At 38.2% G+C, this 26400-nt stretch overlaps 1 protein-coding gene across 2 annotated transcripts in view; it reads left to right on the top strand.

Annotated features, from left to right (window-relative positions):
- FGF14 (fibroblast growth factor 14) overlaps positions 1-26400 on the top strand; it is a 603770-nt gene that overhangs the window by 470819 nt on the left and 106551 nt on the right. For both annotated transcript variants that reach the window (XM_070471440.1, XM_070471441.1), the window contains exons 2-3: positions 13184-13294; positions 20759-20862. In XM_070471440.1, the coding sequence (XP_070327541.1) occupies positions 13184-13294; positions 20759-20862 (215 nt within the window). The remainder of the gene's footprint in view (positions 1-13183; positions 13295-20758; positions 20863-26400) is intronic.

Here is a 26400-nt window from a genome sequence, read left to right on the forward strand (position 1 = left end):
AAACACGTCCAAACTGCGAGATTGCTTATTAAATTAGCACACTGTGAGTCTGTGACTCTGTTTGCGAAGTTAAAGTAGAACCAAAAGAAAATGGAAATACAAAAAAAAAAAAAGAATAAAAGGTGTAGGTCAGTGCAAATTTACTCTCAGACGTGAGTGGATTAAACTCCCTTTAAAATGTGCCTGGCTTGATAAACAACAGGGACCTTCTGTAGGGCTTCCCTTGTGGCTGAGCTGGTAAAGAATCCGCCTGCAATGCGGGAGACCTGAGTTCAATTCCTGGGTTAGGAAGATCCTCTGGAGAAGGGAAAGGCTACCCACTCCAGTATTCTGGCCTGGAGAATTCCATGGACTCTGCAGTCCATGGGGTGGCAATGAATTGGACACGACTGAGTGACTTTCACTTTCACTGTAGAGCATAGCATACATTTAATAACTTGTAATAACTTATAATGACAAACAACCTAATATATATATATATGTGTGTATATATATATGGACATGTGTGTGTATATATGTATATGTGTGTATATATGTGTGTATGTATGTATATATATGGAATCCCATGGACAGAGAAACCTGGTGGGCTACAGTTCATGGGGTCGAAAAGAGTTGGACATGACTCAGTGACCGACACACACACATACATATGTTGTTGTTTTTCAGTTGCTACCGTGTCCGACTCTTTGAGACCCCGTGGACTGCAGCACACCAGGCTTCCCTGTCCTTCACCGTCTCCCAGAGCTTGCTCAAACTCATGTCCATTGAGTCAGTGATGCCATCCAACCATCTCATCCTCTGTTGTCCCCCTTCTCCTCCGGCCTTCAATCTTTCCCAGCATCAGGGTCTTTTCCAATGACTCAGCTCTTTGCATCAGGTGGCCAAAATTTAGGACTTTCAGCTTCAGCATCAGTCTTTCCAATGAATATTCAGGATTGATTTCCTTTAGGATTGACTAGTTCGACCTCCTTGCTATCCAAGTGACTCTCAAGAGTCTTCTCCATCTCAGAAGCATCAATTCTTCAGCACTCAGCCTTCTTATGGTCCAGCTCTCACATGCCTTTTAATATGCTGTCTTGGTTTGTCATACTTTTTCTTCCAAAGAGCAATCATTATATATATAAATGCACACACATATATATGTATATGTATATATATGTAACTGAATCACTTTGTTGTACACCTGAAACTATCAAAACATTGTAAATCAACTACACTTTAATTAAAAAAAATACACGTGGGTTGTCTACAGCTAAATTCTAAATTCAAGACCAAATTCTACATCATTGTTCATGGAACTTCCTTCTTGATTTCTCAGAGGCTGTGTGTGTGTGTTTTAATTTATTTTCATAACCACTGGCTTCAATGATTTCCCTCTCTAGTTAAAGGTGACAATGTGACTTTACATGATGAATAAGTACCCCGAATGCCTTCTCCTTCCTGCCTGTGACCCTGCTGCTCTGGGGTTTCCAGGAGGACTGACATTATTAACAAAAGGGTTTTTACAACTTTCATCTCCTCTGAGAAGTAGCTGGGAGACAAAGTCTGCAGAAATTTTAGAAGGAAACAAACCTCAGCTATTTGCATCTTCCTTAAATAGAAGTAAACCAAGTATTTACTGGTACCGTTTTCATCTGTTCTTACAACTCTGCCCGTTAGATGGAGTTACCTCGTAGTTCCAGGTATAAACAGGCAAAGTGGATTTTAAATATCTGCTCTGAAACACTATTCTAAAGTGTGAGCCTTGACTCTGGAGAATGTATTGATCAGTCCTTGTTACCTACAGTTACTTTTAAAAATTTTCCCCTTGTCCTGATTATTTTCTTGGCATAACACATCTAGGGAAATGCTTCCCGGCTGTGCAGCAAATGTGTGCTAAAAAAATGGAAAACACCATTTTTTCATGCAAAGTCCAAGTTTACTGCTGTATGTCTTCTCACAAGAAAGCTAATAAGACTATTCTTCTGCTCCAATTCTTGTTTTCATAGTTCATATGAATGACACATCCTAATCCAATATAATTTTCACCAAAGTCCTTCCATGCTGAATTTTTATTAAACAATGTATGCTATGTCTGACTCTGCGACCCCATGGCTGCGACCCCTGTATCCCACCAGACTCTCCATGGGATAGTCCAGGCAAGAATACTGGAGTGGGTTGCCATTTCCTTCTCCAGGGGATCTTCCCAACCCAGGGTCAAAGCAGTGTCTCCTGCGTCTCCTGCAGTGGCAGGCAGGTCTTTCCCATTGAGCCGTCTGGGAAGACTATTAAACAAGAGTGCACTTTAATTTCAATGGATGACCTTGGATTCTTTAATAGCATCCTTTTTGTTATGCTAATTCTCAACTTCTGATAATGTAATGATGGCTGGAGCACAAATTAGTATGGCCTGCTATAGGTTTGACTGGCTATAAAAAGTCTTTGAGTGAGTCAAATAGTCGTTGCTTTTCAGATTCTTTAAATTTAGAGAATCCCATTTCTAGTTTCTGAAAGAAGTGAATCATACTTTCTAGTGATTAACTGAATGTGTTAAGTTTAACATATAATACTCTAAGCCTTAGGGTTTCTTTTTTCCTTCTTTTTCTCTCTTTTTGAGAATACACTTGAAATTTCTGACTATCAAATTAGATTTTTCTTTTTCTCCTTCAAATCCCATTGGTTTTTGCGTCATGTATTTGAAGCTCTGTCATTAGATGCAGAAACATTCAGGATTGTTATGCATTCTTCATGAATTGACTTATTTATCATTAGGAAATGATCCTTCCTTATGTATTGTAAGATTCTTTGCCTTAAAATCTATTTTGTCCTTGATTAATATTGTCTGATTATTCCCAGCATGGCATACTGTTTTCTATCCTTTTACTTTGATTTTTAATAGCTCTGCTAAGGTATAATGGTCATAAAATCATCTGTATTTAAAAGTGCATAATGTTATAAGTTTTAACATATGAAGTCATCATCATGCTCAAGGCTGTAAATATGTCTGTCACCACAGAGCTTTCCTTAAGCCCCTTTGTACTCCTGACCCCTGCTGCTCCCAGTCCCCTCACCAGTCTCCAAGTAGTCACACATCTTGGGGGAAGAAGCGATGAGCTCTTTATCACTGGTTTTAAGTACTTTCAATACAATGTGTCCTTGTATAATTTTCTTCAGGTTTCCTGTCTTTGGAATGTGTTAAGCAGTTCGGATTTTTGTCTTTATTGTTTTCACCGATTTGGAAATTTCCAGCCTTTATTTCTTAAACTATCTTTCTTTCTTGCCCTCTTGGTACTTTTCCCTGGGATCTCCAATTAGACATATCTCCAATCATTTAAAGTTATCCCACAGCCCACTGAGGCTCTGTTAATTTCTTTTTAGAATTCTGTTTTCTCTGTGAGTTTCATTTGCACTCATTTCTAGTACTATGTCTCCAAGTTCACCACTTTTTCTGCGATTAATCTAATCTGCCATTAATGCCGTCCCGTGTATTTTTTTTCTTCATTTCATGAAGTGCAGCTTTCACCCATCAAAGTTTCTTTTGAGCTGTCCATGTCTGTACTTAACTTTTTGGATGTGTGGAAGGTATAGAGTTGTAAAGACTGTTTGCATGTCCCTGTCTGATATTCCGACATCTGGGGCAGCTCTGGGTCAGTTTTGATTTACTGATTTTCCCTTTTGTTATGGGTTAGATCCCTCTGCTTCTTTGCATACCTTAAGGCATTTTCTTATTGGATTCCAAATACTTTTAACTTTACTTCCCTGGATGTTAGATAATTTTGTATTCCTATAAATGTTCTTGAACTTATTCTGGGATGCAGTTAAGTTACTGGGAAACAGTATGCTCTTGCTTTCAGGATTTGTTAGGGGAGACTGAAGCATTGCTCAGACTAAGCTGATTCCCCTCCTACAGAGGCAAGCCTCTTATTTATACTCTGCTCAATGCCCCGTGAATTATGAGTTTTTCCAGTCTGGCTAGCGGGAATAGGCATTGTTCCCAGTCGTGTGTGTTTGAGGCACTGTTCCCTCTTTTCCTCTCGGATGATTTTTCCCAGTCTTGAGTGTTCTCCTCATATGCAGCTGTCCATTAGTACTCAGCTAAAGACGTAAGGACCCTGTGTAGACCCCAGAAATTCTATCCCTCTGTAGTCCTCTCCTTTCCCTGGACTCAACTCCATCTCAACGTAGAGAGTCCACGGGGCTCCCCTTCCTTCACCATGTCCTAGAACATCTCTAAGCCTTTAAAATCCGGGAAGAAAAGAGCTCACCTTAGTTCTTTTCCATCTCCTGGAAACCTCTGTCCTTCATTTCCTGGTATCCAGTGTCTTGCAAAATTCAATTTGTCCTTTTTTGTTGTTTCATATGAGAGAGTACGTCTGGTCCTCATTATTCTTTCTTGGTCAGAAATAGAAGTCATTTTGACTTTTAAAGAAATTCTGCATAATTATTAAGCTCTCTCAGATTGTGGTGTATAGCTCATATAGCATTCATATTCTTTTTCAGTCATATTTCCAGCATTGAAATTTGCTCATTATGGTGTTTGACTACAAATATTAGCAAATGCTAATAATACTCTTGGGCCTTTGTTCCTTAAGCCATTCAGTTACATTTGATTAGTCTCAAACTTTATGAAGAACACAGTAAGAGGCCTGATTAATAATATGCAATTATATTTTGTATTATAATAAGCATAAAATAGCTTTTGTGTTGAGCAGTAGAAAGTGAGAGGATTGTCCATTAAAAATAGTGAGATTTTGGCCACATATATGGTGAAGTGAAAACTTCTTCACTCTATGCTGTTTGGGATATGTATGTGTATGTGTATTTATTGTGCCAAGGTATCATAAGTTAAACACAGAACTTGGAGTGTTTCAAGATGCTACACTTTGCTTTCAGAATCCATCATTCCAAAGGAGGTTTGCAGCAGTTTTTCCCATGGTGGTTTTCTTAATTGAAAATAATCCTATCATAAAGAAATAGAAAAGAGATTGTTATTAAATATTTAGGGACTGGCTGAGTAAACATGGAGTGTTCTAGTAACAATATATTTAGTAATATGACCTTAACTGAAATTATATTGCTAAGATTTTGAATAACATTGGAATGGGGTGCTTTTCTAACTGAGCTTCAAAGATATGCTTCTTTCTGGAACTTGTAGACCCTGAGTATTTGAAAAGTTCAACATTGCCGCAGGAATCCCTAGATACCTACATCTGCTCAAGGTCTGCCTGCTCCTTGGAGCTTAGAGTCAAATATTAAGCAGGATCCTTACTGCTTGCCTTCCTTTTAATGATCATCTCAGACAGTTCCCCAAGAAAGGCTTTACCCACTATTGTTTTTTTTAGTATATTTTACCTAGAGGGAATTTTTGGGCCAAAATAATTTTTGGAAAAAATTAACAGCTTGAAACTTTGTGGTGTTTCCCTTTAAAAATCCACATTTACCTTTACCTTTATCTCAAGTATACTCTACTCCTCTAAATCTTAAATAAGATATAGAAAAATGCATTTTGCCTTGAATTCCATTTAGAACTTATTGATCTTCAAAAACCAACAGAAAATAAATTCAGTTCAATATATATTTGTTGAGCAGCTATTCTGTGCAAAGCATAGTGACAGGCTACTTTGAATAATACATAATGCAAATTATTAAAAGATATATAATGTATTTTCTGGGCAGACAGATACATAAACCCAATAATTTAATGCATGATTAATTGGTGTAAATTCATATTACGAGTTCTCCTCTTCTCCTTTCAATAGATAGCAAGCTCTCTGAGCCCAAGAACTGTGTTTTCAGGCAAGATTGTATCCCTAATACCATCAGGCAAAGGATTCTGGTAGGCAGAGGTGGAGAAGATTCTGTAGACGGTAGAATCAGCAGTTAAAATTCAGCAGACATGATAATGCGTTGGATTGGGGTGGTGGGTTGAGCAGCAACTCTGAAATAGCAGAAACAAGATTCCCTGGGTAGTGGGGCTCTGAAGGTGACATGGGGTCAGTTCCAAGAGGAAAGTGAGTACCATTCTCAGAAATTAACAGATATAGCAGATTTTCCCACCTTTAGTTATTTTTTATCATTTTCCTTAGTGCTCTCACCTTTTTTTTTCCAGCCCTTTGGAAGAGTTCCTGGGCATGTTTTATTTTTATGATTGGACTATATGATAATTTATGGATTTGGATAAATTATTCACAATACTATTTTCTGCTGCTAGGAGTGCCAAAATCTAATTAGATCTACCAAAAAAATGTATATTCCCAAAATTGCCTTTTACCCTGTTAAAAAAATAGATGATTTTCCATAGCTATAGAGGAGTGACGCTGAAGAACCTATGTTGATAGCTAGTACCAAGGTTTATGTGTAAATAAATGTAGTATGTGTGTATATACATTTGTATATTTGCCATATAAAAATCCATGCCATATTGTACATTTGTTAGTTTAAATGATGATTTAAAATGTATACATCATCTTAAAAGTTATTCTGATTTCTCTTTTGTCTGAACATTTTGTGAAAATAATTTATGACAGTGATTTACTTAGATGAACCCACTTCTGAGAAAGTGATTGTTTTAATTAAAAATGTTGGATATTTTTTCCTTGCACCTAAAGGCAGTTGGACTGACTTGCATTTCTTTCAGTTCTAAGTGTTGAGGCTAATATATTATGAAACATCTTTTTTTCCTCTTCATATACATGTGTATTAGTTTTCATTATTTCTATTTTAATTAATATCAGAGAACATAGTTAGTCTAGAGTTTCACACAAGGAGTATCCTCAGGACATTTTCAGTGAAATGGCCAGACACAGCAAATAGAAAAGGCAAAACAAAAAACATAATTAATACAGGCTAAGGTTTCATATTTTCTTGAGCATAGTAAGATGCTCTGGATGCATAAGTATTTTAAAAGAGAATAAAGATCCCTAACAGTTTTATGAGTTGAAAAATATTTTTCATCTTTATATGGCTAACTAAAATATAGGTGTAGGACTTCAGATATTGATTCATCCTTGAGAGTTCAAGTTATAGAAGTTTGGGCTATATCAGTATTGAAAACAAAATAATAGTATTTTTGTACTTCATCATCAAATCTTTTTGTCCCATTAGTTTAATGAAAAAAGTGAGCATGCATCTCAATATAAATTTATTTCATACAAGCGATATTTCCACTCTTTTTTATGTCTCAAGTTATAACACATATTTAGGGTGACACTCCATTTTTATTATAGTAGTTGTATTTTACATCGTCTTCTAAACACCTTTAAAATCCTTTGACTGAGCTCATGTGAGATCTGAATAGATCATCATTGTTTTGATTTCTTATTTTCATGTTTGCTTTTAACCACATAACCCACATAGAATATACATCATCTTCCTTATTTTCTTGATGTTAAGCTTTAGCTTGTTTTTCTTTTTTCTTTTTTTGGTTTTTCTTATTTTTTAATTTCACCTCTGGCTTATACTATCTCTGGGATGTTTTTTCCCCTCAACTATCCTAATTTTATTTAAACTATATAATATAATTTATAAGCCCCTTAACCAGGAACACGTGAATTTCAATCTATGGCAAAGCATTCATTGGGAACAGTGACTGAGAGGCAGGCTCACTGGGCCAGCCCCTCAGTATTATGGGATGGCCCACCTGCCCCACATACTTCAGGGATCTAATGTAACATGTGACGTGTGACTTTGAAGATACCAATGTCAATCCATGCTTAAGTTCTTTGTCATTTTTGGAGGTAATGACAACAGTAAGTTCTACTACTGGGTCTTCTTCATACATGGCAGTGTGCTATCTTGCAAACCCCTGCATGGGGAGAAGCACCCCCCTGCCCACTTTGGATGCTGTTTGCTTTCAATATTTGCAAAGTCTGGATCCTGTCCATTCCTGCAGTTATGTGGGATTTTCATGTTTCTTTTTTTGTTAACTGTTCTCTCCAAGAGTCATGATGGGTTCAGCACGTATTATTATGGATGGAAGCTGAGACTTGTATTGGAAGTAAGGTAAGAAAATGGAGGCTGAGAGCCTTCTTGCACAGAGACCCAGAAGGTTGGTCATACCTTTGACTGCACCTACTGATGTGGCGGTTTTCTTAGTAAAATTGTTGTTTTGTTTGTTTTTGCTCTGGTTTTTGGTTGCATATTTTCACTTTAGGCTTAGGGAGAAAGGGTTTGTTCTAATTATTTGAAAGACTGACTTTAAGCTATACAGGGCTACCTTGAACAATTGAATAAATGAGTATCACATTAAAGCATTTATGAACGTGTGATTATGTACGATGAGAAAATACTAAGTGGAATTCTTGAAAATTTGGGGCAACCAGTTAATCTATAGCAGTAATAGGTGTTCAGTTTATTTGCATATACATATGCGATCTTCTTTGCAAGTAGGTACAAAATGCTATTTTGACTCATTCTTTCTCAAAGGCATTAATATATTTATTATAGTTTCTGCATTTACATTATAAAGTTAGCATGCCATCATGACTGGACATTTTACAAATAATAAATGTTGAAAAATAAATATTCTGATATCCATCAAAATACAGTTACATTTAACGTTTTGGCATATTGTCTCTCATTTTTCCTATGCACAGTATTTTTACATAGTCATGCTTAAGTTATACACACAAGTTTTTACACAAAACCGTAAAACTCTAAAGACTTATTTTTAAGTTGGAATTCCAAAAAGTGCAATTACCTAGTCAAAAATTGTGGACATTTTTAAGGCTTTACTATGATTGCCGTCTTGGTTTCCATGTTCCAGTTTTCACTCTTACCTGCAATATGAAATTACTGGAAAAAGTACACCTTTGTCAGTATTCGTTCAAAAAAGATGTAGTGCATAGCTCTCATTTATCTAGACCCAGGAGATGCCATAGTGAGCAATACTGTACATTTCACTTTTCCTCATGAAACTCACAGTCCAGAGTTTCACATCTCTAGGCAAGAGGGCGTATTTGAGACAGGTAAGTTTACAGGAACAGAATCAGTGTGGGAGATTATGGGATATTTGTAGGCAGCCCACAGTGTGCTGCAGTCCATGGGATTGCAAAGGGTCAGAACAACACAGTGACCCAGGTTGGGCTACATGCTGAAGATGGAAGGGGAATAGTGGGAACCAAGGTCAGGCAGGTCAGATGGGCCCCTGCTGCTGCAGACTGAGTCATTTGGTGGGTGTTGGAGAGTTGATGCTCATTCCCTGGTCTGATGGACAAGAACGGCACTCTGCGTGGCCTGGGAGAGGCCACAAGGGGTTGAACACTTGCTGGCAGTGAAAATAGAGAAAGGGAAAACAGTGAGAGAGATTTTGAAGACTGTGTCTGTAGGAACTGGGCAACTCATTGGATGGAATATAAAAGGCAAGCATGGTGTTAATCTGAGGGGGCTAACAATTAACATCAGTGGTCAGGTCAGAGTGGACCTTTGACTGAAGCCGATGGAGATAGAGGAACTGGAGTGAAAATGATACTGTAGGAAGTTTAAACTTAAACGGTGTTAAATTTATGATTTTGATGAGGATTTCATGGGTGGAGATTTATTGGAAATGTGGTCAGTGGCAAAGCAGGACAGATCTTAGAAGAGATTTTCAGGAAATGTGGTCATCTCTAACTTTATGTTATGGCTTTACATTATAGAGTCAGCTCCAAGTATGCAGGATTAGAGGGGTTAGACACAGCCCAAGATAACCTTTGAGAATCTAGTTTAAAGAAATAGATGTTTGCATTTCATTTTAAGTTGTTTAAGATTTAAGTTGTTTAGTCTGATTGTTCAATTACAGGTTACATAATTTAGTTGTTAAGTGGGCAGGATCATGTCAGTCCAGCTTTGCACTTACTAGTCATGTGCTGTTTGTCAAATTACCTCATTGTGCTCTGTCTTTACTTTCTCATTATCAAAATGGGCTTCCCATTTTGTAAGTAAATTGTGGTGAAAATTCAGTGAGTTAATTGTGGCACCTGAGAAGAACAGTCAATATTACTATGGTTTCTAAAAAAAAAGAAAGAAAAAACAAATACTGTGAAAGTAGATAAATAGAAATCAGTTTGGTTTTCTTTTCTTGAAATTAAATAAGAACTCAAAAATTCAATTTTGTATTTTACTTGTAATTTCTTAGCAGGCATGAGGTGTGGTTAGAAATTAGGTTCTCAGCCTAATGTCCTCCAGGTTCAGTCCTGTTATCACAAATAGCAGGATTTCCTTTTTTATGACCAAATAATATTCCACTATATATCTACACCATGTATTTCTTTATCCATTCATCTGTTGATGGACACTTAGGTTGTGTCCACGTCTTGGTTGTGGTGAATAATGCTGCAGTGAACACGGGGGGTGCAGATATCTCTTTGAGATCCTGATTTCATTTCCTTTGTATATGTGCCCATAAGTGGGATCTTTGGATCCCATGGATCAGTTTTCATGATGATCAGTTTACTGATCAGTTTTACTCATCAGCATGAATAACCTCCATTCTGTTTCCCACAGTGTCTGCACCAATTTACATCCCCACCAACCATGTACAACGGTTCCCTTTTCTCCACTTTCTCTCCAGTGCTTATTCTATCTTTTTAATAGAAGAAACAAAAGGAAGGGGGCTCTCTCTGTAAGTACGAAGGGACTTGTGAGGGTCACGTGTCTTCTCACTTTCTTGCCTGGTATACTTAATTCAAGTCCAGAAGATATCATAGCTAAAATATAGGATTACTAAAAGTGAGTGATCCAGAACATAAAGCTTTTGCAGAAAAATTTTCTGTCTCTGAAATGCTCTGTTTGTTTTCATGGCAACTAAGAATTCCTGCCCTATCCCACCTTTTCACTTTTGTTCCCTTCTTTTTCTGTGCTACCTATTTTCAGTGACAAGCATAAATATAATACAGCAAAACTGGGAAAACTCCTCAGTACTTAAACTTTCAATAGTACTTATTGGGTGATGAGCAGAGTAAGGTACAAGAGTAATTTTTTCACTAAGGCACATATTAGAATTATGTGATTTTTAAAGTTATATACTACAGAGTAAGGAACATACAGGGCTTCCCATGTAGCACTAGTGGTAAAGAACCCGCCTGACAGTGCAGGTAGACATAAAAGACGTGGGTTCGATCCCTGGCTCAGGAAGATACCCTGGAAAAGGGCATGGCAACCCACTTATGTATCCCTGCCTGGAGAATCCCATAGACGGAACATTCTGGTGAGCTACAGTCCATAGGGTCAGGCACAGCTGAAGTGACTGAACACACACACACACAAGGAACATACATGACACAATTGTAATAATCACTTTTAGTGTGAGTGTTAGTTACTCAGTCATGACTGACTCTTTGTAACCTCATGATCTGTCCATGGGATTCTCCAGGCAAGAATATTGGAGTGGATTGCCATTCTCTTCTTCAGGGGATCTTCCCAACCTAGGGATGGAACCCGGGTCTCCTGCATTGCAGGCAGATTCTTTACCACTTAATAATCACTTAGATGTTTCTTTCTAAAATCCTACTCCTCCAAAAACACCTGTATTCTAATATGCTTGATTACACAAATGCTGCCATGCTGTGGTTTTCTTGCATTATTTTCCAGATTCTTCAATATCACAGTGTCTTTGAAGAAAATCTGTGCCAAGGGGCCATTTCTCAAATGATCAGTCACATCAGATGTACATAGAAACAGATGCTGTCATTCTTTTTAATTTCCTGAGAACTAAACAAAAGGCTGCGGATATTCTGTTTTGAACAGCTTTTTTGGTTTCTTTTTGCACATTTGTGTGTGTGTGTTCACTTGTTTGCCATCCATCATTTTTTGATCAATTACAACATGCTCAGTTTCATCATTCTCTAACAACTGCCTGTTTTGACAGCATGACCATATTTGCATGTCTCATTCAGGGGTTTTAGAGAGATGCTAGTTGCCATGGGGAGGATTCTGATGTCTCCCATCAAATCTAGTCATGAGATGGTGGTGACCTTTGAAAAGCCACATGCAAATATTTATTTTCAAAGGTACAGTTGGCTCTTTGTGAAGCACCGGATCAGTAGACTGGCTATCTCTTCGATGAATCATCTAATGAGAAGTCTGTTACCTTTTGTGTAATTTCCCTTTTGGTTTTAATAAACTCCCAATGTCCCTGACCTTTAGCCACTTGAGACAAGAATAAAAATCCATAGTGTATAATATTACTATCCCTTGTAGTTATATAAATTATATAGGATTATCTGTCTAATTCATCTAATTGGTCTGGATTATGGCCAGAGATTATTGGAGATTCAGCTGAAGCTGAATGCAATACAACTCCAATACTTTGGCCACCTAATGCAAAGCAGTGACTCACTGGAAAAGACCCTGATGTTGGGAAGGATTGAAGGCAGGAGGAGAAGGGGATGACAGAGGATGAGATGGTTGGATGGCATCACCGACTCGATGACGTTTGAGTAAACTCCGGGAGCTCGGAATGGACAAGGAGGCCTGGTACGTGGCAGTCCACGGGGCTGCAAAGAGTCGGACATGACTGAGCGGCTGAACTGACTGACTGGTGGCCAGAGAACTTAGCTTTGTTACTGTGTCTCGGCCTGAGCTCAGAAGTTGATTTTCACATTTTCCTGTGGATCACATCTAAGTACACAATACTTCCGTGCAATTTCCCTCCATATCAGGGCTTTTTCTGCAAATGTGTACCAAATGTTAGTATGGGTTTTTTTTTTTTAATAAAAGTTTTTCACATTTGGGGATTACCTGTCAAATTAAGTGAAAAAAAAATTCTGTTATAAAGCCTTTGATATGGTTTCTTAAAGCCAGGAGTTCGCAAAATTCTTGTCCCACTATCCTGAATATTAGTTTAAACTAATACCTGCTAGTTAGTTTATGACATAACTAATAGCTTAATAGATTAAGTAGTTTAATCATTTTAAGTAGTTATTTAAATACATACATGTCAGGTTTTTTGAGGTTTTTTAAAATTATCTGTTATCTAAAGTTTATGACTTTACGACTTCACGTAAAATAAGTTTACACTTGCATTTTCCTCACCTCCCGTGATCAGCATCTTCTGGTTTGAGAAATGCAGACATTCCTGGGAAACATAAATTAAAAGGTGCTTCTATAAGGTGCTTCTATAAAATACCCTCTTCCTTCTGAAAAAGAAAGAAAAGAAACAGGGAAGAAAAAAGAAATTCTATTGTGATGCATTGTGAGGCTTATGACCTCTGTGTTTGCCTTTCAGATCCCCAGCTCAAGGGTATAGTGACCAGGTTATATTGCAGGCAAGGCTACTACTTGCAAATGCACCCCGATGGAGCTCTCGACGGGACCAAGGACGACAGCACTAATTCTAGTAAGTGACCGCCCCAGGCCACCGGTTCACACAATTGGTAGGAAAGACACTGCTGCTAAAATGACTTTACAAATACATTTGCAAATATTGGGTTACGTGAGTTCACTTTTACAAATGTTATACCCTAGAATTCCATTGACAATTCTTCTTGGACCACCTGGATAGAAATATTCATAGAGCCACAAAAGAAACCTGTCATTTTAAGAGAATTATTCACCTTTTCAGTTTTTTCCCCAAGCAGTTGTCATATCCAGTGTTATTGATACTTGAATCTCATTATCATCAAAGTAACTGCACTAATGCATTCAGATGAAAGTTGATTACCTGTTTACTTTGGAAGTTTTGTCTTTGTGAGACCTGTAACTTCTTCTTTTTTTTTTTGAAATTAATGTATTTATTTTAATTGAAGGCTAATTACTTTACAATATTGTAGCGGTTTTTGCCGTACATTCACATGAATCCGCCACGGGTGTATGTGTGTGTAGCTTCTTAATGATAACTGTGTACATTCAAGAACAATAAGGATTAGTTGTTTCAAATAATAGAAGTGTTATTTTTCAAATTCTTTGTCTTCAAAATAATTTTTCTTTATAGAGGGAACATGAAGGCTGTGTACTTTTTAATGCATTGTATGAATTATTTATTTATAAAATTGGATCTGTGCTTTTTTTTTAATTAAAAAAGCCACCCACCTTCCATTGTTTTCATGTCTGTCTTCATTTTGCTATTTCTTTACATATAACTTTTCTTTGTATTTTTATTCTGGCCCTCCTTCTCTTCAGTTTTCTGTGTTTTTGTTTCCTATTTTCTGTTCATACTGGCCTCTGATTCCCTTTAATTTAGCACATCAGTTCTAAAGTAGACACTTTTCATTGCTCAGGAGAATTAGTGAAAAGTAAAAATCAATTTTATTGGCAATATTTAATCATATGTTACTAGTGGATATGAATCTTTTCCTCGATTTAGCATTTATCCTTCACATACAGAACATCATTCCATGGGACGAAGGAGGCTTTGAACACATATAACCAAATTATAGACAGTTCCTGTTTTAAAGTCTAGTCATCAACTGTTCAGATACACTGATTCTGAGAGAAGCTAATAATATAAAGTAGGCTATTTTTGCATTTGGTGTTGCTAAGTGAAATATCATTATTTTCCCAAACATTGTGCTTGTATTTTAGACTTTGGACATTATTTCGTTTTTTAATTTTTCTTTCAACTTTAAATATTTTCTTTATCTATATTTCCTCCTATTCAATTTTTAATCTTTTTGTCTCCTTATTTCTATTATGTCATCCTTATGTACTTTAGGCTTTTCCCTGTCATATTTGTTAATTGATTTTTGTTTGCTTTATTTCCTCTTGATTTAGAAATAGAGAAGGTAAAGCAATTCAGACACAGGGAAGAAAGAGAATACACTTTTATTCATTAAATTGGCATCAAACGTTGTTTACCTGTTGGGATTTTGATATTAGGTTGAACTCTGAAAATCATCAGCACCTAACCATCTCTGACCTACAGAAGATGTTCGTTTCTTCTGATTCATGTTTATATATATTTCATATATATGTATGTGAATATATATATATATCCGCTAATTTTCCTTTCTCAACTTTAAACTCCTCACCTACTCTTTGACAAGAGGCATTCTCTTTTTCTTGTGTGTTATAGTCATGAGGATCATGGGCTTTAGATTCCTAAGTTCTCATGTCTTCAATGTCTCTGGTTTTCTTTAGCCAGAGTCTAGCAGAGCATGAAAGCAAGTTTTCTGTAAGTCTGATCACAATAAGAGCTATGACACTCTGATTTATCAGACTAGAGGCTGTCATCCATCAGACAAAAAATTTCAAAGAAAGAAAAAAATTATAGCTATACGAAAATGCTGCTTAGCTGGACTTCTTGAAAAAATAGCTTCCTTCAAGCAAATATTTTATGAGTTTTTTCTTAACTTCTCCTTTTGTTTTTGTAGTCCCAAACAAGTTGGTTTTTTTCATGATGGAATCAATATCAAGTTAAGAAATATCAGTAGACACTGCTTTTTAAAAGCATATTGCATCACAATTGAATAAGCAGCACAATATTTTCTAAATTATGAAAGTGCAGGTGTAGAAATTATACTCACACATGATTATATCTGGTTATCTGCATAGTATTAAACACTGGACTGGGAAGCTGAGATACTAAAAGATACTGGACCTTTTCTCTAAATGTATGAGGCTTTTTTCCTGGAAGAGAATCTTTGTTTGGCTCTTGAAATCCTTTCTAATCCCCCTCAATGCTGGTGAGGAACAGTTCTGGGAACCAGGCAGGAATGGGAACCCCGATGGACAAGCAAATCAGAACCAAATTATAGTGACTGGCCTGCAAGGGCTTCCATTCCTATGCAAAGATCTAGCCCACAGCTTCTTCTCAGTTACCATTGTGATTTCTGTGCCCTTTAAGTCAGTAAGGTTAGTTTCCTTACTGTTTTAACATTTGCAAAGACAAAGCAGAACAGAATAAAACAGACTGAGATAAATGTTCCCTCCTCAAAAGGTTATGAAAACTGCATGACTGCAAATTTTATAAAACATTGCAGGATTATAGCAGCTTTGTAAAAGCAATGGGAATTACTAATTAACTCAACTTTTTCGTACTATCACCATCTTAACTGAAAAGCACAAGCTTTTAGGATGAATTTTAACATATCTTCTTTTCTCTGGTTCATCACAGTAGTCTTATACATTCTGGGAAAATCATTAGCCCTGAAAAGTGATCTTTAGAAATGAAGGTCAGAGATGCAGACAGACAGACAGGTCCTCAGCAGAGCACTGCCCTCTTTGCTTGAGCTAAGTCACTTCAGTCGTGTCCGGCTCTGTGACCCCAAAGACGGTAGCCCACCAGGCTCCTCTGTCCGTGGGATTCTCCAGGCAAGAATACTGGAGTGGGTTGCCATTCCCTTCTCCATTTTGCTTAAGAGTGTGATGTAATTATTCACAAACATTCCAGTTTTTTGCTATTTCTCTGAATACAAAATGAAGATTAGTCATCCATAGGTAGGAAAAATAAAGAGGAATTACCTAAAAGTCACCCTGATGGCACCCCAGAAGTCACCAAATGGGAGAACTGAGGCTTGACCCTCCATGACTGGAGCTCATTGCTATCCCACTAGTAAATATGAGATTACTTAGAACTAGGTAAGGGCTTCCCTGGTGTCTCAGCTGGTAAAGAATCCACCTGCAATGTGGGAGACCTGGGTTCGATCCCTGGGTCAGGAAGATCCCCTGGAGGAGGGCATGGTGACCCACTCCAGTATTCTTGCCTGGAGAATCCCATGGACCAAGGAACCTGGCGGGCTATAGTCCATGGGGTCACACAAGTCGGAGGTGACTGCGGCTGAGCAATCAAGCACAGCACAGCTATAGGTGAAGTCAGAACCACCTGCTAAGCTTTCTTGGTCAAAAAATTTAAATGCCTTGAAAGGGAGAAAGGGCGGCAGGCAAACCTAATGCCCTGATGCTTGTGCCCTCCCTGGGTCACCAGCTGAGATCTACAACTTTCTGGGCAAGAAAATGGGGCAGGGTGGATGACTGGTCCTAACTGAGAGATTCTGAAATAACTCACCTGCTTACCCATGCTTCTGGTGCCCTGGAAACATCTTTCACAAAAGGAAGTGAATGCCCGGGATAGTTTATCATCACACTCATTTTCCAGAGTGCGTTGCTTTGAAATTCTTAGAGCTGCCCTTCTATGCACCAAAGATAAGCATTACCATGACTATGGTATTTGATTAGAGAATGATTTTTTTCTTCAGTTTACTTTTGGGCAAGTGGCCAAAAGTTTGGGATTTTCTTGTGTTCTTAAAGGTCACTGTTCCCACTACCAGATACTGCAAGCAGAAGAGGGCTATAGAAATATTCATGTGTCAGCCTTTATTGCTAGATGAAAGCCCCACCCAAACCAATCCCTCTTACCTTGGAGATTCCCAACCTGATAACCTGATGCATAAAACCAGCTGGTGCCTCATAATGCTCACTATTTGACAGGCCTCAGGAAGGTGGTTCTCACCTTGTCTGTAGGTTAGGGTCATTTGAGGAGCTTTAAAAAAAAAAAAAGTTCCCGATGCCCTAAACCCACTCCCAGACACTCTGATTTTATTTCATTGCTCTGAAGTTGGACAGTCCCTGGTGGCTCAGATGGTAAAGAATCTGCCTGCAATCCTGGAAACCCGAGTTCGATCCCTGGGTCGGGAAGATTCCCCTGGAGAAGGAAATGGCAACCCACTCCAGTATTCTTGCCTGGAAAATCCCATGGACAGAGAAGCCTGGTGGGTTACAGTCCATGGGGTCGCAAAGGGTCGGACACGACTGAGCGACTTTATTTTCACTTTTCAGTTTCTTTCATCTTGTCTTATGAATACAACTAGTTTTAAAGTGCAGCCAGGGTTGAATGAAATTCACTATCGTATGGAGACTGGAGTGTTCCACAGAATGAACAAAGTATCATGAACATCATTCTTACTGCCTTAGGCCTTGTGGCCTTTATAATTCTGTGGCCTTGTAGGCTTTATAATTGTGTTAGATACAAAGAGGCTAAAAACCCATAATGATGTTTCAATTAATGTGAGTATCTGTGGTTATGACAAGCACCGTGGATCCGTCATGGTCAACTCTGAATGGGCTTCCACATTACAGTGGTTCTATGGATACACTATCTGTTTTCCTCCTATAAATGATAACTATCATTTTATAATTCAGGTCTCAACCAAAACCCTGGGGAGGGGGAAAGTTTTCTTTTTTTTTTTTTTTTTAAATACAGTATGGGGCTTCCCTTGTGGCTCAGCTGGTAAAGAATCCACCTGCAATGTGGGAGACCCGGGTTCGGTCCCTGGGTTGGGAAGATCCCATGGAGAGGGTAAAGGCTACCCACTCCAGTATTCTGGCCTGGAGATTTCCATGGACTGTATAGTCCATGGGGTCACAAAGAGTCAGACACAACTGAGCGAATTTCATTTTCACAGTCATTTTAGACTATCTTCTATAACTTTACTCTTCCCCATACTATATTATTTTCATGAGTTCATGATACATTATCTTCTAGAATTATTCCACCTGGCCTATATCAATTATCTGGCACCTCCAAAACCATTTGGGCTTGCCAGGTGGCGCAGTGGTAAAGAATCCACCTGTTAATGTAGGAGATGCAAGGATGTGAGTTGGATCCCTGGGTTGGGAAGGTCCCCTGGAGGAGGAAATGGCAAGCTTCTACAATATTCTTGCAGTCCATGGGGTTGCAAAGAGTTGGACATGACTGAAAACACACATAATACCATCAGACATATATGAAAGTTAGAATAAATACATTTGAATAGGTTCAGATGGAATAGTTTACATGGGCAGATGCACAATTATAGTTTTCCCTAAAAACTTTTGCAAATAAATCAGAAATTTATGGTGCCAATCCTTTCAAAATATTAGCAAGATGGGACAGTTCAGTTATTACAGAAGAGAGTGAAAGCATCCAATGACTTTCTTCCATGAAGAAGGAATACTGAGGAGACATCCCTGGTGGTCCAGTGGTTAAGATTCTGCACTTCCAGTTCAGAGGGTGCGAGTTCAATCCCTGGTTGGATGACTGACATCCCACCTGCTGCATAGCGCAGCCAAAAATTTAAAAAAGAAGAAATACTGAGAGTTGCCATGACACAAATATTCAATAACTCCACACTCATATTTAACATTATATAATATAATAGAAATAAGCAAACATAAGCCTTATTCCTCTGTAAGGATATTATAAGCCCCTAGAATCCTACAGAAGACAGTTCAGTGCTAGTTTGCATCCTGAAAGTGAATATCCACCAAACCTGATGCCCCTAAATGTTCCTGTAGGGATAATTCTCAAGGGTCATGGTCAGCCATTCTCCTTTCATCATCTGAGTAACACAGACATTTTGAGATCTCAAAATCAGTAACATATAGTAATTGGAAGAGAGAGTGTAATCTCCCCCCACTAGATCAGAGAAAACATGTGCCTTGGAGTTATATAGAATACAGTTTAGAAAATCCATTTAAAATTATGTACTGAGTAGACCCACAGATTTAAGTCAAAATTGTCCACATCTTTCAAATTATTTATTCTTTGTGAAATATAAGCAAGAGCCTAAACCTAAGATATTTTTCTTGTACATTTACTTCAACACTTTAGTGCTTTCATTTTCTCTTCTGGGCTGGTTCTCTTACTTAGAATTAGACTTGAATTAAGAATGCAAATGGGAGCAGATAACCTCTCATAATTAACGATAATCTTATAAATGTGTCTATGATAAACTCTCCAAGCAGTCATCACCAAGAATGATGCTAGACACTTCCCAGGAGGTTCAGTGGTTAATACTCTGCACTTAATTGCAAGGAGTGAGAGTTCAATCCATGATCTGGGAACTAAGATTCTACATGCCATGTGGCCAAAGGGGCAAAATAAGAATGATGCTAAAATTCTCACTGCTCAATCATATGTAACCCTAGCATGGAAATAAATTATTAAGGACGTTAATTAAGACTTTTTAAAAAAATCAGTGATAACATTGCTATCTGCAGTGTGAAACTTACATACGAATACATTTTTGGTCAATAAAGGAAGAAATAGAACATGGAAACTTTTTATCTCTTAAGTGGGTAAAATTGAACACTTTTCCCTCTTTGCTTTAGTTTTCACTCTAAATGGTTTTATGAAATATTAAAGAAGAAAATTCCCTCTCTGAAATTCGTATGCCATCCAGTGTGATTAGTTCTTTCTAAATTTAGCAGGCAGGCAGGTGCACATCTTTTCTGGGTTCTGTTGATGTCATGTTGGCTCTGCAAGAGTAATTTAGGTTTGGAATTACCTTTTTAACTTCTTGCCTGTACTGCATCACAATAATGAAGCAAACCTTCCACCTAAAAGACCAGAATAAGCACTCAACTTAGGGTACTTCCCTGGTGGCCCAGTGGTTAAGACTTAACCTTCCAGTTCAGGGAGTACAGGTTTGATCGCTGGTGGGTCAGGAAGCTAAGATCCCACACGCCTTGTGAGTGAAAAACTGAAACATAAAACAGAAACCATATTGTAACAAATTCAATAAAGACTTTAAAAATGGCCCGTGTTTAAAAAAAAAAAAACTTCCTAGCTGATTTTTTCTGGTATCAAATGGTGTCAGAGACTGTGATGCTAGAGTCGTGATTACAGGCTTGATTCTGTTTATTATCCTACCGTTCTTCAGAATGCTATAGGGGGCCTGCTAAGATCTACAGCTCAGAGTTCAAGTGCTATCTTGACTCATAACAAAACTTCTTAAATAGAGAGATAGAAGGTAATGAATTAGAACCTCTCAGAAGGTTATAACAGACATGTCTCTCAAGTAGAATAAATGAAACAGAAACGTGATGGGGGTAGGTATTCTGCTTCTCCCTACCCATTGTTGACAGACCATCTTTCTCTTTGCAGCACTGTTCAACCTCATCCCAGTGGGACTGCGCGTCGTTGCAATCCAGGGAGTGAAGACGGGGTTGTACGTAGCCATGAACGGAGAAGGTTACCTCTACCCATCAGTAAGTAACACATCCAAGGGATTGGCCACCCAGCTAAGCCACCACAAAAAGGAGAATGTTCTGTCTGGTGATGCCTTCAGTTTCACTTTAGTGTCTGACCTTTACGACAACACCTACGCGCTGTTAATTCATGATTCAGCAATGTTTGATAATGCATTAGTATATCAAGCAGAAGAGGAACGTTACCTCTTAAGGTTGTGCGTTTGCATATTTTTATATGCCCCAGTTCATCGAAAATTGAGAAATTTTGAAGGGATTGGCTTTTTTTTTAAGAGATCTTATCCACTTTATTCAAATATTCCAACTTAAGTTTTATGTTAGGTGGTTGATGTTATATAAGCAGATCTTTTTCTTGCCTTCCTTTTAAATATAAGGCGGAGAACACAGGCTGATACTTTATAGGCTAAGAAAAGTGCAGTAGTAATATCTGTCCACTTTTAAACCCAAATGAAATTTTATTACCTAATTGCTATTAGAAATTGATATTAATGTAATCTTTTTCTATTACTGTTTAGAAATGTACTTTTCTTAGGGAGTTTCTTGTAAAAGATTATTTTGCAAAAAGAAGCACAGTAAATGTAATTCTAGAAGAGAAAATTGAGAGAGTAGTTCTTTTAAAAAACAAGAATTGAGATTGAGTAAGTCTTTTACTGGGAAAATATTTCTTATGTCAAAGTGTATATCGCATTTAAATGTAAGCAAGTCTTGGTTTTGTATTAATGTGTATTAACATCTGAGCACCTTCCCATTCTCTTCTGTAATATTTACTGTTTACGAGTAATTTGCATTCAGATGTGCTGTGTACATATATTATAATGCAGTTAGAATTCTTATCTGCCACAGGTCCAAGCAATAGAGACTTAAGATGGAAATACTTCTTTCCACTATCCCTTGAGCAAAAACTGACAGATTAAAATCACGGAGCCTCAGAGGAGATTCTCTTATTTGGGTTTGCCTGTCATCTTCCTATGAATTCTTTAAACCTCTGTTGTTAAATATTGTAATTAAAAAAAAAGTATACATGCATGCATTTTGCACACGCACACACTGCTAAAACTTAAGCAGAGCAGAAGGGTTCTCTGGGGACTCCCATGAAATGTGATATATTTTCTTCAGAAAAATCTGGAAAATTCCTGTCAAGGAAAATGAAATGTGAGCCGTGGATTCCCTTCCTGTTGAGCTGAGACATGCTCTAGTCGTTCTGAAAACTTCTTTCTCTTTCCCTGAAGGCCATTCCTGTATGCAGACCTGGGCTCTGCATTATGCAAATTGCATTCGGTTGCCCAAGATGAATATTCAACATATTGGGAGCCAGAGGAAGCTGAAATTCCCTATCTCCCCTTTAGAAAAGCTCTACTCAGATAAAGATCATTTCCTAGAGATGCCTTATCTCAAATGAAAGTCAGTTTCATGGATTTGACGCGTATGCTCTTATTTTTGTTTCTTTGTCTCCCCCAGTCATCTCTGAAATGCCTAAAAGTGATCAGATGCAGTTTCTGCCATCGCCTCTAGTTCTGATTCTGCAGATGATTTTATCACGTCTTCCTGCTCTAGTGTATGCACTGATGTCAGGGGAAGTGTAAATGTTTGTTTGATCTCTTTTGCTTCTGAGATGCTGTTTTCTTGTGATGGGGTTGCACCTGGCTGGCATTTTTTTTAAAGGTAGAGAATATCAGAGTGAGTCTGTGTCTTAGCTTAAAATCCAAGAGCTGGTTATGTTTGGTGCAGTGTAAGTGGTAGGACAACAATAGCAGGCTAGTTCAGTCCTCAACACCTTAAATAAGGTCTTTCTACCCAAGAATCAGATCTTGGGAGAGCAGCCCGCACCCAGGATTTGTCCCAGGAAGAGCATCAGGCTTTTTATCCAACCTGCTGTTTTCTGCTCCACCTCCAGGTTCTCCAGTTATTTGGTTTCTGGGCCTTCCAGTTGAGGCCACTGAGTTTCTGATTTGCGGGTCTTGGGTTTTCTCTTCTTCTCATATTTGACTCTCTGCTCTGGACCCAGGACCTAGTAAGGAGCACTCTGTTCACCCAGCTTACCCCTGCCTAGACCAGGCCCTTAGAATCCTCAGCAGCTTATATAAAAAGGATTTAGACCAAAATCGAGTGTGATTTCCAGTTTTTACTAATTCTCTAGTGGAAGTGCTCTGTTTATTTCAAGGTAATGGAATTTGAACTTCAAATACTTCAGGAGAAAGGAATGTTTTCCCTTTATTCCATAATTAGTTTCTGAGAACCTAGTAAAATAAGAATCTAGCACAAGACAGTATCACAGTTACTATAATATATAATATATAATAATAATGGTTAATATTTACCTAGTGCACTCTCCCTAGTACTGGTCTAAGTGTGTTGCAGTCTTAGCTCATTTAATCCTCCCAACCAATTAAGCAAATACTATTAAAATGATATTACTGATACACAGAGAGCCTAAAGAGTCATCAGTCACCCAGGTAGTAAAAAGAGGAGATAGGATTTGAGCCTTATTAGTCGGACTCATTAGATCACTTTTAACTATTGCACCATAATGCTTTCATGCGCCAGACATTTTTCATAATATTGGTCTGACACCTATTCTAGCAAGAAGTTATAAACACAAGATGATGTCATAAAAATCTTTAGGGAATTGTTACCTAGGGAATTGTTAATTTCAAACATTAAGAAGTATCATTTGAAACATAGTCTGTTTCCTTTGGGGAATCTCAAGTAAAAGAAAATCATAGAAAATATTTATTGGGGGGGAAGTTGCATATTATATGTGTGTGTGTGCTCAGTCATGCAGTCATTTCCCACTCTTTGCAACCCCATGGACTATAGCCCACCAGGCTTCTCTGTCTGTGGAGTTTTGCAGGCAAGAATACTGGAGTGGGTAGCCATTTCCTACTCCAGGGGATCTTCAGGACCAGGGATTGAACCAGAGTCTCATGCATCTTCAGCACTGGCAGGCGGATTCTTTACTGCTAAGCCACCTGGGAAGTACATATTGCTATTATATACTGGGTGTTTAATATTCTTAAAATGTGTTCCATGTAACGTTCGAGCTTAAAATTTTAAAGCTAACATGGGTTAACCCCAGCAAGAAATTTTGAACTAAGCTGAATAACTTTTTTAAAAGGAAAACTCCACTGAAGCTAAGATTTAAAGAAAAAATTTGATATAAAGATTGAACTCTGAGAAATGAAGCAATCTGTTTTGTGCCCACTTTAAAAAGATCAAATTAGACTAGTTCCTGACATAAGATCAGTTTTATTGAGGATCTATAGATTTGGAATGTAGCCAGTAAAATACTGAGATCTCTCAAAGTGAGTTCTGTTAAATGAAAGTCACTCTTGGAATATGACTTGAAACTCTCATAATCCCTTGCCATCCAAATAAAGATATTTAATTTGTCAGATAATTTCACCTCAGGGGGGTGAAAGAAGGAATCTTGACTGAGATGTAAATAATCACATTTCCAATGCTGAAGGCATTTGTTCCCTGTGGAATCTTTTCATCAACATGACAATAGTCATTTCTTTTGTGGTCATAACTATTATAATATGTTACTTGAAGAAGCCTCTCTCCAGAGATTTGATGTCAGATACAGTTTGCTTGAAGATAGAACTCAGGCTGTAAGCTCACAGAACAGAAACTGACAAGGAAATATTTTTTTAAAGAATTAGTTTAAAATAATGTTTAGGAAACAAAATGCATGTTGACCAACTCCAAACTATTTATAGTGCTGTGAGGAACAGTCAAGAGTTTGTTTCTTTTTGTTTTTTGTCTGTTTGTTTATTTTCTCCCTTCCAAACCTACAACTTTGAAAGACTAAGTTAATCCTCCATAGAAAGTTAAGGTTCGAATGTAAATTCCAAACACTCAAGAAAATTTGGGAGGAAAGAAAAATAGCATTCATCAGTTGGGCAGAAATAGAGAATAGTTGAAGCCTAAGGGTGTTTCTGATATAAGAAAGTGAGGAGCTGTGGGGGAAGGAAAGAAAGGAGACTGATGATAAAATGGATAAAACCTTAGATCTTGGATCTAAGGCAGGGAAACATGTTCCTTGGATGCTTTAAGATAATTTGGGGTGTTAAAATTCTGGTTTCAATCTGGTTGACTTTTCTCGATGATGAGGTTAAAAAATGTACATAAAGCGTATAAAGATTCATTTTCATTGTCTTATCACAGGCTGACATTAGTGTGAATATTGCTTTCCAAAGTGGGACTATAAATGTTTCTGTTACCCCGATGCAGCCACCTAGAGAAACAGCCCTGGTGTTCTCCTGAAATTGGTATTTCATCTGAGTCTCTTAACCAAGTGATGCAGGTGAAGAGGAAGACAATTCCTTTCCATATAGATTTAAAAGCAAATCAAGAAAAAACATTGTAAATATCAGGACTCATAAGAGTCACATGGACAAATAGGGAACATGAAGATTCCTTGGGTGAACCTCTAGATATTTCAACACAATATGTCTCGGGGGAGGCCCAGGAATCCACAGTTTAATAAGAATCCCTCCTTCACAGGTGGGTGATTCTAAAGCTGGTAGCCCAAAAACCAACCTCCACACAGCAAGCATTGTTTCCATGGCTGGTAGGGATAATGATGGTAGCTTTAGACCAAAATGGTGAGAGTAGTTTGGTGAAAATTGGTAGGCAGACGACCCAGGCCCAGGAGCTAACACTGGGTGAAATAAAATATTTGATTTTCCTAACTTCACCTGCCGCTAAGTTGAACTTTGTAAAAATTTGAAGCAGTGCTGCATGCTTCTTCGCTCAGGCCCTGGGGTATCCGGGTGCTGAAACTATGCATGCTTACTGATTGTGTGTGTTGGCATGGGGCAGCAGTGAAATAGTCTATAATTAAGGAAGAGGAAAGCTAAATGCTGTGTGTTCTGAAAAAAAGTATTTTCAGGGACTTCAAAGTCTTATTTAGTTGGCCTGAGATAATTTTTCCGATATGATAGTTGTATCTTTCAGAAATGGTTTCATGACCCTCTCCACAAAGGGGGCCCCAGTGTCCCTGCTCTGTGCCAGCGGGCATCCCTCATTTATGTTCCTTTATTTGTGTTGCTATCTGTCCTCCACTTAATAAGAACTCCCAGACGGGAAAGTCTCAGACCTCCCAGCCACCTCCTACCATCAGTGCTTCATCCTTCTGCCCAGTCCACAACTCTCGCAAAACAAGATGGAACAGTGTTCTTTTCTTCTTGACATTTGCCCCTCTGTTCATGGCTCAGGTTTGGGCATAAAGATGGAACTGCTTTGTCATGTCTCAGTGGGGTATCGAACTTCCTGCCAACGCTTTCTCTTCTTGCCTGGCAGTTTCGCGTCCACAGGCACACATGATCCCTCCCCTGTATTTCTGTGCCCATGGAGTCTTGTGTGAGTTGTTCCCTCATCCGTGATACCCGCCTTGCCTCTGAACGACATCCCTGGACATCCATCCTCAGGAAGCTGCTCGCTCTTTACCCCAGTGCAGGTGGCGTGACCACCCATGCCTCCCACTTCCTGTTTGACTTTATGTACCAGGCAGTGGCTGGGACGGATCCTGTACTC

The sequence above is a fragment of the Odocoileus virginianus genome, chromosome 8, assembly GCF_023699985.2.
Source record: "Odocoileus virginianus isolate 20LAN1187 ecotype Illinois chromosome 8, Ovbor_1.2, whole genome shotgun sequence".
NCBI classification, from domain to species: Eukaryota; Metazoa; Chordata; class Mammalia; order Artiodactyla; family Cervidae; genus Odocoileus; species Odocoileus virginianus.